At 41.8% G+C, this 17,993-nt stretch overlaps 1 protein-coding gene across 1 annotated transcript in view; it reads right to left on the bottom strand.

Moving 5' to 3' along the window:
* Window positions 1-17,993, bottom strand: part of LOC141993856 (uncharacterized) — a 281,814-nt gene that overhangs the window by 82,171 nt on the left and 181,650 nt on the right. The window contains exon 6 of the mRNA XM_074963607.1: window positions 4,860-4,982. Within this exon, the coding sequence (XP_074819708.1) occupies window positions 4,860-4,982 (123 nt within the window). The remainder of the gene's footprint in view (window positions 1-4,859; window positions 4,983-17,993) is intronic.

Consider the following 17,993-nt stretch of genomic DNA (forward strand, 5'->3'; position numbering starts at 1 on the left):
AGATGTGGGTGCACATTGTGCTCTCGTTCACATCAATCTAAAACAGCTCTGTGCTATAATCAGTGGATTCATACCAGTAAAACTGAGAGGAGGATTTGGACTCTCTCCCCCCAGTCTGAGGACTAAATTCTGCACTTGTTTTTATGCCCACTCAGCCTCACAGCTGAAGTCAATCTGCAAGAGATCAGAATCTGGCCTTTCGCCTAATCCTTGTGAAGAAAGTAAGGACACAGTTGTTACCATTCATTCAAAACATTAAATAAATAAATAAATAAATAAATAAAAAATAAGCAAGCGCACCCTGGGAGGCAAGCACATGTTAATTGCTAGTTTGCAGCGTTGGCCCCAGGATATGGGATTTCACCAACAGAAGTTGGAACAATCAAAGATATTCCTTCACCCACCTTGTCCCTCAAGTGCTAGTTGTTGTCAGGGTTCCCTCCCAACTCTGGGGTACAGATATGGGGACCCACATGAAAGACCCCCCAAGCTTATTTCTACCAGCTTCGGTTAAAAACTTCCACAAGGCACAAATCCTTTCCTTGTCCTTGGATGGTATTGCTGCCACCACCAAGTGATTTAGATAAAAATTCAGGAAAAGGGTCACTTGGAACCCCTATTCCCCCAAAATATTCCTCCAAGACCCTTCACCCCCTTTCCTGGGGAGGCTTGAGAATAATATACTAACCAATTGGTTACAATGTGAGCACAGACCAAACCCCTTGGTTTTTAGGACACTGAAAATCAATCAGGTTCTTAAAAGAAGAATTTTATTTATAAAAAAAAGTAAGAGAATCACACCTGTAAAATTAGGATGGAAGGTAACTTTACAGGATAAATAAAAAGATTTAAAACACAGAGGATTCCCCTCTGACTCTACTTCCCAGTTACAAAACAGGAATGAAATTACATCTTAGCATAGGGAAAATTCACAAGCTAAAACAAAAGATAATCTAACGCATTTCCTTGCCCTTACTTACAATTTTTGTAACATTAGATGGATCATTTTAGGTATGTTTTCAGGAGATTTTTTACCTGCCTGGTCTCTCTCCATCCAGAGAGGGAACAAACAAAGAGAGCACAAACAAAACCTCCCCACGCTCCCCAGATTTGAAAGTATCTTCTTTCCCTATTGGTCCTTGTGGTCGGGTGCCAACCAGGTTATTTGAGCTTCTTAACTCCTTACAGGTAATGGGATTCAGTACATCTGGCCAGGAGGGATTTTATGTTACTGCATACATAAAGGTTGTTACCCTTCCCTTTATATTTATGACAATTGTCAATCAGAAATAATACACCATTTTAAGATTCTTAAATTAAAAAGCAGCATCCTTTCTTCCCACAGCCATGTGGCCTTTGGCAAAGATACTGTGGGGAGGAAACCACCACAGACTGAAGCTGGCACAGCAGCTTCAGGAATAGCTTAAGCAGGGATACATTCCTGCGGTTTCCACAAATTGGTGTTTTCTGGCCAAAAATCATGTTGTTGAAAAACTGCTGACCAGCTCCGGCCATCAGATTGCTTTCTGCAGTTTCACTCTGAACATTCTCTCCCTTCTGCAGACTGGATGTTTGCTCCACACTCTCCCTCTTGATTTCCAGTCTCTTCCTGCCCCTATCCTTCTTTAATGTGTCTCCCGTGGCTCTTTGCAGCACATGATATTAAAACACTGTGTGATTTAATTATTAACCAACCTAATTTATTAGACAATCAGGATGCTTTTACTACATTACTACCCAATTGGTCAGTCCTTTTGCTGTGAGACTAATAAATAGTAAATGAAACAATGAATTCACACTATTGTGGCTCTTTTGGGTAACAATGATCGCTAATTTGGCTCCTGAACCACTGACGTCTAAGGAAAGGAGTACTATATGGCACCTTAGAGACTAACCAATTTATTTGAGCATAAGCTTTCGTGAGCTACAGCTCACTTCATCAGATCCGATGAAGTGAGCTGTAGCTCACGAAAGCTTATGTTCATATAAATTGGTTAGTCTCTAAGGTGCCACTAGTACTCCTTTTCTTTTTGTGAATAAAGACTAACACGGCTGCTACTCTGAAACCTGACGTCTAAGTGTCTTTGTACTACCTAATAGGCACTACCATAATAAACATGATTATAAATAAATAAAGACATCATTCTTGTGACCAAAACTTGCTATCTGGTACTGTTTGGTGGTGTAAGTCAGTGGTTTTCAATCTGACTCGACTACTGTGTCCCTTTCAGGAGTCTGAAGCCTGAGCCCTGCTGCCTGAGGCTGAAGCATATAACTTAGCTTCGTGGGAGACCCCTGTGGCATGGGACCCTGGGCAATTGCCACCACATAATGCCGGCCCTGCACTTCTGATCCCCCCCTTAAACCTATCCTGAGAATCCCCTGGGGTCATGATCCCCAGGTTGATAAACACTGATCTAGATGAGTTGACGTACCCCCGGAAGATCTCTGCATACCCCCAGGGGTACACGTGTCCCTGGTTGAGAACCACTGGTCTACATGAATAGAGTTTGGTAGTCTCAGGCCAGGTCCTAGTGGGCAGGATTCAGTAAAAACTGTCATCACAACTGGAACCCCCTACCACAGTCTGAGCAGAGAGGCAAAGGCCTTGGAGAATCACCCATCCCCTTTCCCAAGATATGACCCCTCCAGGTCAGAGTTGAGTAATGCAGTGTGTGGAAGAACAGCACTGCTACTGCCCACACTCTGCCAGTAATAACTGTAATAATCAGGGCACCATTAAGGCAACTTGCACAATCACTAAATTCACATATAAACTTTAGTAGTAGTAGAAGAAACCTATAATCTGGGGTTTTTAGGAATAGGTTAAACAAAAAGCAATGTGCTTTGTCTGTAGCCTTTTCTTTTTTAAAACTCTGGCTATTGTACCCAGTAGTACAACACCGATTTTGTTGGCTGAGCAAAGCAAAGTCTTACACACTTGAGTTGAGTGTTATATCTTCATCACCAGCAGGACTGCAGCAGATCAAGGAGTTGGTCTAGGAGTGAAATGTAGCTGTTCAAGGACAGTTTTAGACACTCCTGTGGGAATTCTGCACCAGTGCTCCATGAAGAATTTGTGCAGAATTAATGTTCTGCACAGAATTTCATATTTCCCTGAAGAATTGGTGCTGCAGAGCTGCTGTCCAACTCTAGGGGCCGCTGGACTCAGCAGACCATATCTCTCTAGCTCCCAAATATAGGGGGGGCAGGGAGGGTGGAGGGTGCCGGGCAGCTGTGGCTCCCAGCATGTCCTGAAGGAAGGAGGAAGCATGCAGAAAACTCTGTACAAACTGGGTCCCAGCATCACGCTGTTTCTCTCTCTCTGGATCCCTGGGGGGTAGGGGTATGGGTTCTCTGGGAATGCGGGGCGGGAGGGGGGCGTGTCCCATGGCTGGGCTCTGGGAGGAAGGTGGTGCGATATCTGGGATGGGGGTACCCTACAGCTGGGCTTTGCGGAGTAGGAGGTGTGGGTGTCAGAGACCACAGGGAAAGAGTTTTCCCCCAAGATGTGCCCTGCTGGCACACCCAGACTGAGGCACCCACCAAAAGCATAATAGAGAAACAGGAACTGGGTCAACGTAGGGTTTTCTTTAACTTTCTCCTCCTGGGAGAATTTTTGTTGTTGTTTGTATTGTTACAGACATACTTTCTGACTGTATTTTGAAATAAATTACCAAAATAATTGAAACTGGTGCGATTATATTGTGTTATTTTGACAAATAAAATATACAGAATTTTGTAGAATTTTAAAATACTGTGCATAGAATTTTAATTTTTTTGGTGCAGAATTCCCTCAAGGGTATTTAGAGAGTGAGGCAGCTACACTCTGAGTGAGGAACAGATTGAGGAGTTTGAGGGAGCTATGGCTACAGTGGGAATAAAGAACTATCCAGACTCGATCAAAGGTGTACAGCACTATCAACCAACTGAACGACATCACGGAATGCACTTAGCTCCAGAAGCACAGACCTCTACTCCGTGAGTTAAAGGTTCAGCACCAAATAAATACTGCAGCATGTGGCCATGATTAAGAGTTCTGTGTGCATCATGCATTTATCCCAATATGTTCTGTGGATAAGATTTTAAACAAAACCCAAACAAACATACAGAACCTGGTACCTTGAGAAATATTTAAATGCTGACCTATTTTTAACATAAAAATTCATAACAAAGGAGAAGTTAAGGAAGAGGGAGTGGGTGCAGGGGGAAGGCTGGTGATTTATGCACTGACCATAAGTCAAAATGGACCTTTGAGGCAGTATCTAAATAATTCTTACCCCGTGGAAAGGATCCGCCACCTTACTCAAAAAAACAACCTTCAACACCAGCTGTTTCTCCAGCTACCACCCTCTCTCCCTTCAAACTCATCTAGTGGGCAGTTTACAACTGTTGCCTTGAGTTTCTCTCCTCCAAGTCAAGCCTTGATCTCCTCCAACTTCTCTGCCCACTCTACCTCATTAGACCTGCTTTCACCAGTCATTAATGACCTCTTGTCCGTATCTTAGAACTTCTACTTCCACATCATCCTCCTGACCTCTTTGTGGCTTTCAACATGGCTAATGACACCCACTTGCTTGACATGCTCTACTTCTCTCCCTCAGCTTTCATGACACAATTTGTGAAATCTCACAGGGTCAGAGCCTGAGGTGGTATCTCTGCTTATCGTGCGGTTATTACTTACAGCAAAATATCCATCATTGGTTAGGTTAGAGAACAGAACTCAATGTTGGAAAAGTCTGTAATTGTTTGTATTTTTTTCCCAATTTTACTATAGAAAATAACACACCCTGTTTTCCCACACTTGTAGCTCTTTCTTCCCTGAAATAGGCCTCAAGCTAGGTGTAATATTTACTTACCTAGGCAGGTACGTCCATCAGCATGGAGTCTGTATCCCATATCGCATATGCAATAGAAGGAGTCCGGAGTGTTAACACAGCTCTGCTGGCAGCCTCCATTTACTACTGCACATTCATTAACATCTAGAGAAGGAAGACAGATGGCGGAGATTACAATGTCATTTCAATGTCAGCCTCAGAGAAGATACATTATTTCTCTTGGACAGTAGATAGCATGTATGTAGGGCAGCTATTATATTGATGCTGCAGCTGATCTTTACATTGATCTAATTTGCTTCTGATGCATAAACAAAACGCTGAAGATGGAAACTTTGAGCTCTTTGAAGTTCCAGAGAACTGGCATTGCCTGGCTTCTCTCTGCTTCAGAAGTACTTGATAATTGGACAGATCTGTGACACACATGCTTCCTTGGGAGCAGGAAAAAGATATAGGGAAAGAAATACAATAACCTAACACATATAAGCTTGCAGTCACCATGGGATAAACATCTGGCATTTGAAGATGCTGTATGAAGAGTTCCTTTTGTGTCAAGCCCTTAACTCTACTAGTTGGGGTCCTCATGGGCAATGAGGCAGAGTACTGAAGAAGAACGGGAAAAAAAGACATGTAAGAACACAGGTAATGTTTTAATTTGTTAATAAACTATTTCTTTCACTAATTTTATCTATTTTGGGCCTGCACTTGCTTCTACTGAAGCCAATGGGAGCCTTAGAATTGACTTCAGTGGAAGCAGGAGCAATATCTTGCATCACACAACTTCTGTGACCTCTATTTCCTTGAACTCTAGCTGATGTTCTTGATGGTTACCTTAATTTTTTTCCTTTCTCAAATGGCCTGAGAATCTCAGAAGAGCTGTTATCCACTCATCTCCACCTCTGAGCACAAAGCAAGCAATTTTCTACGTCTCTCACTTCATAAAAGCGCTTTGTGCTATACTCTGGGCTATACCTCAAATTTCTCTCAGAAAAAGAGGGAAAATGCCACTGAATCAGCTTGAGAACATTTCTTAAATCTTTTGCCTGACAGTAAGGGTAAGTTGGGAGGACAAGCTTGAGTACATTTGCAGCCATAATAGGTTTTAAGCAGATCTGCAAAACTGAACATTTTACAAGGTTCTGAAGGGTTCTGGATAAGCAGCTTCCATATCTTTTCAGCAACACTAGCAGAGTTTAAATTGCATCATATTGGAGTATTGATGCCACTGAATCAAAAATCACCACAGAAGTATCTAGGGGGGGCTGATCCAAAATTTATGGAGACTCCTGTTGGCTTCAATAGGCTTTGGATCAGGTGCTAGGAGTGCCCGAAAATGCTTACCTATCCAGCCACACATAAATGGAATGTGGGTGAGGAGCCTGGGTTTCAAGGCAATAAAGGCCTTGCCTAAACTGGTGGCGGTGTCTAGGGTATGTGTAACTACATGCCACAGTGAAAATAAGGTTGCATCCACACTGTGGTGTGTAGTTACACATGGCAGCGAAAGGCTCTGGAAGAGCTGCCAGAGCCTTTTATTGTGGCGAGAAAAGGCTCTGGCAGTGCCAGAGCAGTGCCTCACCATCTACAGTGCTATGTACACCTGTGCTGGGAGGGCGTGAAGTATGTACTCTACTTCCTGCCATAAGCGTAGGCATCACCTAAGAGGGAGCCCATAAAGAGAGTTAAGTCTGAAACTGTTACTGGGGGGAAATGTATTTTGAATGAGAAACACTGCGTAGAGAGACTCAGGAAAATGAGGCCGGAGAGGGAGATTTTTTTTCATTATATGTTTGAAGAAAAGTGTCTGGTTTTTATATTCACATTGTTATATTTCTGCTTTGCATTTAACTTTCTATGGTTTATGTTTTTAATACTTTTATGTTTATTTCATTTAAAAAAAATCTAATAAAAATTAAATGAAAAAGGAAAAGTTTTAAAGATGACTCAGAAAGACAAGACTTCCTGAGCTTCTCCTGGCCATAAGGAAATGTTTTTATAACGTTCAAAGTTAATATTTCACATGTGAAATTCACTCATCTAACATAAAGCCCTGGTGCTGACTAGTGTTTAAATTCAGACCATTTGCCTATATACATCAGTTACCACCCCTCTCTCAAATATGCTATTTTATTAGGCTACATACTGTATACTTCCCTCTGGCTAGAGACATCTGGAATCTTTTTCTTATTAAGAGAAGTTGTTTGAAATGTAAACAGTAAACAGAGCATGCTATTCATCTTCATGTATATTACACAATGTCATGTTAAGAATTCATTCATGAACCTTTTTCTCATTGATAATAATACATCAGGAAAGTCACACAATCCACTTCTTTAAAAATGCCGAGAAACTGTGTAAAAATAATTGTCAAGATAATTAAAAGCTACTGTTACAAGAATCCTTTTATCTGCCCAATAAATGACGTTTTCACCTTAAATCATATGTCCAGTTATGGCTAAAAAGTATCAAGAGAAAATTAAAACCCAGAAACTAGTTGCCAAAATGCTTTTACCAACTATGGTAAAGAATTTAAAAACAAAAACAAAAACAAAAAATGAACAAAAAGGTTAAAGAAAAAACTAGGAAGCAGCAGAACTATGAGACATAATATTAGGCGTTTTCCTCAAGAATCTTCATTCCTGTGAACTCTCAAGTATACAACAAAAGACAAATTATCTAACATGCAAAATATGGCTGTAAAATGGGATGCCTGCTCTTCTTAATAAATGGAAAAGACACGCCAAGGTCAAGATATTATTAACAAAAGCAGTGGCCTAAAGTTCGAGGCCTAAATCCAGTTTTAAATGTTTAAATAAGTGACTTGATTTTCAAGAAGGGCTGTACACCCAACAGCTCCAACAGACTTCTGTGATCCTTTAAACGTTGTTCCTACTTTTCTCTATAGGTCAACGTTTTACTTGAGTTGAAGACATAACTCATCAGCCTCACTTTGATGCACTGGTTCCTCATTAACTTCTCCGATGTTTCAATATTTCTAGAGCTACAAGTCCAACTTCTGTGGGAGCTGCTGGGTGCTTAGCACTTTTGAAAAATCAGGCTATTTATTTCAGTGCTTAAGTAAGGACTTAGGCCCCTAACTTTAAGCCCCCGTTTTTTTAAATCTTGGCCAAAATCCTTTGCAGGCAACAAATACGTTAATAAAGATCCCATTTTTGTTTACTTCAAAGCACACTTCTTTGCTGTCAACGGCTTTTGGAGAGTAATACATTAAAAGACAAATGATTAAGTTTCCCTGCAGCAGAGGGAAAAAAGGGTGCAAGATCAATGAGTGTGGGACACAATAATTCCATGACTGTCTTCTTGGGATGCTATGTGAATGACAAAGTTGACAGTGGGCAATCCCTTTAATTTAAGGCTTTCTCTGCAGGATCAATATTTTATTAAATAAATGTTGAGAGATTCCTTCGTGTACTACAGATACCAAGAAACACACAAGACACAGCTGCCTCTCATTAACTCCTGCATCTCAGGAACAGGAAACTGCTTTGCCCCCAATTACAGAAAAAATTGCCGTAATTATTTAGTCTATTAAGCATTCTGAGGGCCAGATGCTAACCCTGGGACATAGTCTACACTTGAGTATTAACAGTGTATCTATTTCGGAGAGGGATGTGATTCTTTTTACCACCTAGCTATACTGGTATGACCTCTGGTGCGGACCGAGGCTTTGTCTACACTAACACTTTTGTCAATAAAAAATTTGTCGCTCTGGGGGGTGAAAAAAAACCACCCTGACCCCCTTTATAAAGTACCTTAGCTCGAACAAAAAGGTCTCATTGCCTTCTCCATCATGTTTCCTAAACCTCAATTCCCGACCCCCATGAGTTCTCGGGGGGAAAGGAGTGGCAGATGTTGCATTTGGCGGAGATGAGGGCCTCACCCAGGCACTAGAGGCAGTGTTGATTTTCAGCACTCACAGAAAAGGAGCAAGGGCAAGAAACAGAGTTTTTGAACCCTGGAACTCTGGGCATAATCCCAGCCTTCACAGTGGGGACAACCTGAGGGTGGTGGTGAAAGGGGGAAATAACTATCTAACAACACTATCTTAGAAAAATAGTGAAACAATTTACAATATATTTACAGAAATAATACAGGAGAAAGGAGCTGAGGACATCAAAGATTCCTACTCAGACTATGCGGTGGTAAGAAGGAACTGGAAAGGCATTGTCCCATACCACTCTTTTAGGCCTTTGGGTCAGAGCATGAGGTAAAGTATATGTGTAGGCCAATGGACACTGCTTGCAAAAAATTCCAGACTCAGGCACATGGGGTGTGCATGTGTACCCACAAGTGGAATACACATGGGGATCATCACTCGAAGAAGAATTCAAGCTAACCACACACAGCTAATGTGACTCTTCATTGGTTTGTACTGAAGGACAAACTGTATGTCTTTTAGAAAAGTTGCACATGAAAAATACCTTACCGCCTGAGGTTTCGAATGACAAGAAAGACGTATGGCAGTGCCGATCTTTTTTTTTTCTTCTTATAATATGCCATGAGCATCAGTTTGGTTTATCCATTCCAAAGAATGTTTAAATTGCATGAGTGGTAGTTTCATGATGTGAAAATAACATATGTTCAACCATTTTCTATTCATTTAGACAGCTTTTCTTTGCACAATGTGTGTTCAAAACAGTCATTAAATAACACAGATGCATAAAAAGAACCAGGATGGCTTCCTAGTCACTTGACGATCAGTCCCAAAAGAGACCATATTAGCCTACAATTGACAAAATAAGCTTTTTTAGAGAGTGCCATTAAGGGACAAATGTATACGTGGTGTAAGGGCTTGTCTAAATATGAAGTTAACTGTTTCTGATTAACTCCATGAGTTGACACCCTTACTGTAGAATAAGAGTGCCTTGTTCCTGTTTCGCTTAACCCACTGGATTTATATACCCTCTAAGAGTGGGTATAAATAAGTCTAAGAGTAGAGTAGTAATGAGGAATAAGAGCGTCAACAAGCTATTATGTTGGAATTACAGTGGCTTATACCAAGCTGAATTTGAAAATGTCCATGTTGTATTGACAATTTACACCTATCCACTCATAAATCAATGTATTAACATCAATATTTTAAAGTCCTGAATACATATATTTCAACTGATACATTCTACAGTACAGTGGCTTACTATAGTTGGGGTTTCTTTTTGACTATCATTTTGAGATTTGATTGCATGATTTTTGAAATACTGAACATTTGCTTTATTGGTTTTTTCATGAGGGAAATGCCAATTTGTCTAGCCCTCAGAAGAAAACATAACAGCTGTGATGGGCAAAGTTTAAGACTGCATAAAAAAATAGTAACAAAAGTTCCCCTGAGAGAAAAGCAGAAATACTGATTATAGAGAACAACCTCTTTCTGCTTCCCACATACCCGTACTGGTGGAAGGGAGAGTACTGGCAAAAACTATCAGATTTTAAACTGCAAATCTGAGCCATAACATTTGTATTTCTTACAATTTTTACATATTATGAGAAAGGAAAACAATACAAGATATATACCTGTAAAAATAGTGTAAGAAGAATAGCAATTGCCTCAGTAAGACAAAAGTAACCATTGAAACTAGAGGACAAGAAGTGGCTTCTTTCACACCTAGGTTTTAGTTTAGTCTTAACCTACACTAATTCAATATGTGTCATGCTGTCCCCTGTCGTGGCTGGTCTACTAGAGGACAACAGCCTACAATTGCAACTATCTGATAGAGTTTACTCCCTTACATCAAGTGGTAGAGGTCTGTGCTGCAGTCCTGACTGTCCAGGTTCAGGCCCTGCTGCTGACCTAGGTAGGGAACCCTTATAAAAAGTGGTGCCTAGACAAGCTTCTCCTCACAAGGATAGTAAAGGAAATAGTTTGAACAAATTGTGCTGAAGGGGACGATGGGTACATCTCAATATCTGACACATGGATAAAGTCAAAAGTAATATCAAGATTCTTAACCTGACTAACCCCCTGTGAAGGAATCCCCTCAGTAAATGGGGAACAGAATGGAAAGATCCCCTTGTCATAGCAACGAATCTAGTCAGCACCACGGCTTTTGTGTACCCACAGTAAAGGACGAGGTACTTCTCACCAATATCTACTTAGGCTTTGTCTACACTGTGGCGCCGTGCTGTCAAAGGGATGTGAACTCTAGCGTGCACCAAAATGTTGTGCTCCAACTGCCCCATGTGGATGCTGCTGGTGCAAACTAAAAGGTTCCCAGTTCACATTAACATAGTCCTCTTTCTAACAGGACTACAGGAATGTCAACTGGGTACCTTTTAGTTCTCACACCAGTGTCTACGATGGGCAATAAGAGTGCACATTTTTGGTGCCCTCTGCAATTCACACCTCCGTAGTCCACACTGCAGTAGACAAGCCTGTGGTGTGTTTCTGCGGGTCACCTTCTAGTAGCTCTCCCAGTGACTGTAACAACCTGGGACAAAATTACAGAGGAAGGAGTTACCCTTTACATCAAACGAGAGAGGCCTGTGTTTTAGATGTTGCGCTGCATTGCCTGCCTACCATGATTCATTAACCTACACAGAATTTGCTCATTTTTTGTTCCTTTTCTCCATACTTCTGTCTACTGTCCTTAGACTGTAAGCACCTCAGGGCAGGGACTGTCCCTTCTCAGTATCTGGAGAGTGCCTAGTACAGGAAAGAAGAGTCCAGCCTCTGCCCCTCTGGGTTCTAAATTCTTAACCCCCTAGGGTGTCTGTGTTAAGGAGGAACTATTTGTATTTGACTATGAAGTGAAGATTTATTTCCTGATCACTTCTTTTCCAGGAGTGGAGCGGAATGAAGAGCCTCTGAGTGGCTGTTTCTTTAAGAGGAGGGGAAGTGGTACTAAGAAAGCAGGCAGCTGGCACCAGGTAGTCTTCACGAGTGTGGGAGGGCAAGGGCAGCAGGCAACCACCACAGCAGGTGAAGCAAGAGGACCTGGGATCCTACAAAAGGGAGCATTTGGAAGAGGAGCAGCAGCAGCAGTCTCACAAAAAATAAAAGGCAGCAGCAACTAATTTGGGGGGAACGGTACCCCAATTAATTGAAAATAACAATGGCCCAGTGATTAGGGCTTGGGAAACCAGGTTCAGTTCCTTGTTGTGCCACAGTTTTCCCATCTGACTTTGGGTAAATGACTTAGTCTGTGTGCCTCAGTTCCCTGTCTGTAAAATGGGGATAATACAGTCCCTACCTCACAGGGGAGTTGTGCAGATATACATTAATGACTGTGAAGCATTCAGATACTATGGTTATGGAGGCCATGTAAGTGATGGATGGATGGATGATTGATTTTAGGTGAGTCTCACTAATTGATTAATTGATTTTGGGGAAGGAGCACTTGAGGGAGAATAGCCTCCCTCCCCCCCAGGCTGAGAAGTCTGAATACCACTCCCTTGCCACACTGCAGGTGCTGCCACAAACAAATCATTCCTGAAAGTCTGGGCTTGGCCCCCACTAAGGACTGGTTTCTGTATGTAGGCTGTCATATTCATTCTGCAGGCATTCCCCGAGGAAGTCAATGTTGTTAACATTGTTACCTTTTTATTTACCCATTTACTTTTATACATAAATAGTAACACAAATGGTTAAGTAAAGAGATCTCAGAAGAGAAATTAATTGGTGTCTGAATTTTTGTTTTTAGCTGACATTCAGTTTCTGACATGCCAGTCTCCTCTTAGATAACTGAACAGTGGGTCAGCACAACAAACGGTACTCAGCCCTTCACCCTCTATTCCTATATGCAAACCATATGTTGTAGCTGGGAACTCTGCAGACTGTAATGAAAACTGTCCATTTAATTTAAACAAGGTCAAGAAAGAAAGCTATTTTAAATTCAATAAAGAGGCCATTTGAAAGTGTAGACTCCATGGAAGACAAACTTAACAACTCACTTGATAGCTAAAACTATTTCTAATCCTCTTTTTGATATGGAATGGTATGAAGCCTCGGGAGTCAAGACACATCATTGCTTGGCCCTCATAATATGCAGAGAAAATGAAAGTGTCAGTTGAACGAGAAAAAGGGAAAGCATCTGTTTGATTGCTATGTAAGCCTGTGATATGTAAACTGCTTTGGATTCAAGCAGCCCTAATTAGAGTTTCAAGGCATTCTTCATCAAAAATATGTATATACACACATATGAGAATTAAGCAAGTTTTGGGACTGAATACTTTGCAGGAAAGTCAGGGTAAGAGATTAAAATAAGAAATTGGATAATTCTCAAGGACAGACCTCAGAGAAGCACGGTGACATTTTCACAAAGCAGTGAAGAAACACCTCTTTTCACATTTCAGATGAGTGCAATTTTGTTCCTTCTTCATCAACAACACTAGAACTCTCTTGTTCAGAATCTTGGAACTGTATGTAAAATTTGAGAGAGGCAGGTCAAAACACCATTAGTGTCATTGCTACCATTAAGCACAAAGATATTTTGGCACCGCTGTGCCACTGTTTGTCTCCAGCCCAACCCATATCTCCCTATGAAATCCATACACATAGGCAGAGATTGTGAGTGAAGAATGTTGCCAGAAGAGGTAAACTATATAAGGGATGCAACCACAAGAACCACTGACCAGAAAAACAAAACACCAATAGCTTTATCTACACAGAACAAGGAATGATATATACAGTAAATTGTGTTTATTGTGCAGAAAGGTTGTATAGGAAGGTGTGATGGGATGTTCACAGGGGTTAAAGGAGGCTGAGGAAAGGCCAATTAACTGGATAGACCACAGCTAAGGGGAACTGACTGGCCTAAGTAACCCCTGAATAATGACAGAACCTAGCTTGGAAGGAACAGGTGGGTCTAGGATAAAGTTACGAAGCTAGCAGTAGAATGGGGCTTCAGTGAGGGAGCCTGTAGCCACTCTCTGGACAGTTGGGAGACAGAAGGAAAACTAGGTGGAGAGGGTGTAGGAAAAGGTAGTAAGGTTTCAGAAGGTGCAGACCTTCTGGAGGGGGAAAAACACAGTGACCTGGCAGGAGGGCCAAGTCACAAAGACAGAACACCCTGAGTCGCAGAGGGTGAGAGAGAGAGGGAGGCAGCAGGTGTACAGCAAACAGCAGAAGGGGGTGTTGTACCTGGAAAGAGCTAATCCCCAGAGTGGCCAGGAGGAGGCACCCTAGCGGGGAGAGGACCCCCACGACAGAAGGCTTGTCTACGCACCATGAGAAGTTGAAACAAGACAACTAAACACTCACGGAAGTTCCACATGCAGGAAGACTCATCTTAAATTCAAGTGGGTCAAAGTTATCACTGTCACCAGCAGATTTGATTCAACCTTATTTTCAACTTTTTCTAATGTGAAGTGTGCTTGTAGAAGCAGCTACAGGACCCTGTCATGCCATCAATTTTTAAACAAAAACTTCTCAAATCAGAATCCGCTCCCAACTGGCAGGAAGTCAAGAGAGAGTTCTGCTTGAAAACAGACAGTGTGATATGGCCGGTTGAACGCCGTACAATTCAAAATCTGCAGACAGTGAGGGTAAAAGGTGTCAAGAAAGGTGTCCATCAGTACCTCCTCTCAGCAGGACATGACACCGTTTGAAAAGAAATAATTATGGAATAAAAATAGAGAAAAATAGGCATCTTATGAAAACATCTCCTTTTTGTTAACAGCCCTCTTGCTGAGCTCAATAAGTGGCTTCAGAACAGCATGGTGGTAGAGAGGTTCCTCTTATCACACAGTAAGTAGGATATACAACAGCACTATGATCACACAAAGGCCCTCATAATGTGATTTGTCCTCAGCTTCAGTATATACTCGCTGTGTCTGAAAGGCGAATGCTGTTTGTCACAAACGTGTCCTACTTCAGTTGGTAAACAGCCTTTATGTCATTTTGTGGATGGATCTGTGCTGTAAACCAGTTGGCGCATAAGCCATCATGGTACAAACAGATTTGGTACAACTGCTGTCAATCAAAATTATTTTATTAAGTGAGTCACTCACATAATGCAGCAGTTACACTTCGAAGATCTCTAAACTGATTTTGTTCTTACTTACAGCAGGAGTTGGGAGGGGGGAGAGGGATGGGGTGGCAGGATCTGACTCTTCTTCCCATTGATGTAACAAGGAAATCAACCCCCAAACTTCACAGATCTCTGAGAATCTGCTGGAGCCATAGGGCACAGTTCATCTTCTCCAGTTCCCCCTTAGAATTACTCCGCTGGGATTTCCTTTCAGGCACTAGTTCCTGGGGCCCCTCGTCAATAAGGTTCCACAATGCAGATGGGGCTCTTCTCAGGAGCCAACATAACCCCAGGCTAAGTATTAACTCCTGAGTAGATTCTCAGTGAGTGGGAAACAACATATGTCACCTTGGCCCACTTTCATAGATTATAAAGCCAGAAGGACCATTGTGATCACCTAGTCGGACCTAATCTTGCTCCCGACTTCTCCTGACACACATACCCAAGACCCTGCAGAGAGCCATCTCTGGGATCCAGGGAAGAGAAGGGGAGACATTATGCCATTACAGCATTAACAGAACCTAATCCTACAGTCCATTCATACAGAGAACTTCCAGAAACTGGTTCTAACGCAGGATAATGGCAAAAGCAGAATGCTGTCTCTTGTTCCCTAACACTATAGCTGTCAGATTAACTCTTTGAATGTCCCTTTTTTATTAGCTGACTCTGCACACTCCTATTTGCATGAAATTCCCTCTGAAAGGGTAACCATTAGTACAGCATTGCTGAGGGCTTTCTCAAAGAACAGATGAGCACGTGTGCAATGTGTTTCAAGGTGTCCTAATCACTCACAATTAAAACCACCAAAGTAGCCATGTCACTGGATTTTAAATAATCAAGCCCTACATCGGTCAAACCACTGATCTGTTCAGGAAACGTAGGGAAAGATGAAGCTTATTATGATCTTGTTGACAGTTCCATCTGGATCATTTCCTTTGGGCTGCTGTTCTTAATGAAAGTGTTGACAGATTTGTGTTTCTTTTAGATTTTATCATGCATCATTTTAAAACTTTATTAAGGGCATATCACACTCAACCCAGGGATGTTTCACTAAAGAACGAGACTCTTATTAGTAGTCCCAGTGAAAAATGGCATTAGTTTCTCTCCAGTAACTAGAGACATAACAAACTCTCCAGAGTTCTACTTCCGTATAGCTCTATATCTGTCATTAGTCATTGTTTACATAGCACAATAGGCAAAACCACAGAAAAAGAAATATTTTTCCTACACTATACTCTCTACTGAAAGGCAAATATGCACATATACTGGGGAACAGTGTAAAAATGTTTTATCATTTTCTGTTTACAATGTTCATTGGAAGTTTCTAAACCTTTCTTACCAGGTTGGAGTTATTAAGTTTCAATCTACGTTTGAGACCTGTTCAAGATGAAGATGATTCATCTGCTGTTTATAAGATGCTTTTATTTGCTGGTAAATACCTTTCTAAAAGCAAGCTGTTATTTAAATATTCACAATGTTTGATTCAGCACAATATTGCTATTAATGAATTTTGGAGACCTTCACTGGAGCTTCAATTTCAGGCTTACAAAACTCTTCCAACACAATTATTAAAAAAAAAGGTATGAATACATTTTCCTCCTTGACAACCACAATCGTATCTTCATAATTGCAGAAAAGATTACCCAACTTTTAATTCACACTAGTCAGCCGCAACAATACTGCATTTCTTTTCCTTGGTTTAAAATATCCTAATAATTGTCAACCAGCATAGTGGAATGTTAACATTCTCCATAACCTGTCTTTCAAAACTATTCATAAATGTTAGAAACAAGCTAATCATAAAATTATCATTAGTGTCCTAGAAACACCTACAAACATTTTTTCTAGAGTCTGATTTTTTTCATAGAATTTTAAACTAAATACCGTATTCTGACTAGAACAGTGGTTCCCAAACTTGTTCCACCCCCTGTGCAGGGAAAGCCCCTGGCGGGCCGAGGGACGCACCGGCCGCTGCTTCCAGCAGCTCCCATTGGCCTGGAGCAGCGAACCGCGGCCACTGGGAGCCGCGATCGGCCGAACCTGCGGACGCGGCAGGTAAACAAACCGGCCCGGCCTGCCAGGGGCTTTCCCTGCACAAGCGGCAGAACAAGTTTGGGAACCACTGGCCTAGAACATAATAGCACCGGTATGCTGTTATAAAGCACTTTTCACTGAAAAACTCAAATCACTTTTATACGTTAGTTAATTAAGCTACATTAGACTCCTAATAATTAAATGTCAAAGCTGATGTGTAAAACAGCATCAACTTTTCATACAAGCATGTTTCATACAAACTTTTTGTGCTAATTCACACATGCATAAATTGGACACAGAAAAAAATATGTAGTGAATGATCACCATTCTCCCCAACTCTAAGAAACCAGTCCCTTCCACAGACAAAAGAAAGTCTATAGTTCCAGCTCAATATTTCCTCCTGACTGGTATAGTCCACGCTCAGTTTCGGGCAACCTGTGGCCCATCAGGGTAATCTGCTGGCAGGCCGCTAGACAGTGTGTACATTGACCTTCCACAGGCACGGCCGCCCGCAGCTCCCAGTGGCCACCGTTCACCATTCCCGGCCAATGCGAGCTGCAAGAAGTGGCGCGGGCAACCGGGGCGAGCTGGCCACTGCTTCCTGTCGATCCCATAGGCCGGGAATGGCGAAACGCAGCCACTTTGAGCTGCGCGTGGCCGTGCCCGTGGACAGTCAATGTAAACACTGTCTTGTGGCCCGCCAGTGGATTACCCTGATGGGCTGTGTGTGGCCCACGGGTTGCCCATCACTGGTCCCCATGATGCTTCTCAGATCCTCCTGGACAGTTACAGAATGTAGAAGCTTAGTGGAACCAGTCCATGTGATGCCTCTGTAATCAGCATTGACTAGCTCTCCAACACAACGTAGGCTTGAGCAGCTGAGAGTGTGGAGATGGGAACCGAGACTTGCTTTTGTTGGGGAGGCCCACGATCTCTGGAAATTTTTTCCCCTTTTTCTTCTGTCAAACACGTCATCAATAATTCATCTAATAAGTTAAGTGTGACACAGGATGTCAGTTGTCTAAGAACTATGCATAAGTGTCCTTTAGATAGCATATCCTGCTCTTAACATACCAGAAGATACACTGTATGAAGATGTGTCACATACCAATATTACATACCAAACCAAATTCTTTCTGCC

Source organism: Natator depressus, chromosome 9 (genome assembly GCF_965152275.1).
Source record: "Natator depressus isolate rNatDep1 chromosome 9, rNatDep2.hap1, whole genome shotgun sequence".
Classification (NCBI taxonomy): Eukaryota; Metazoa; Chordata; order Testudines; family Cheloniidae; genus Natator; species Natator depressus.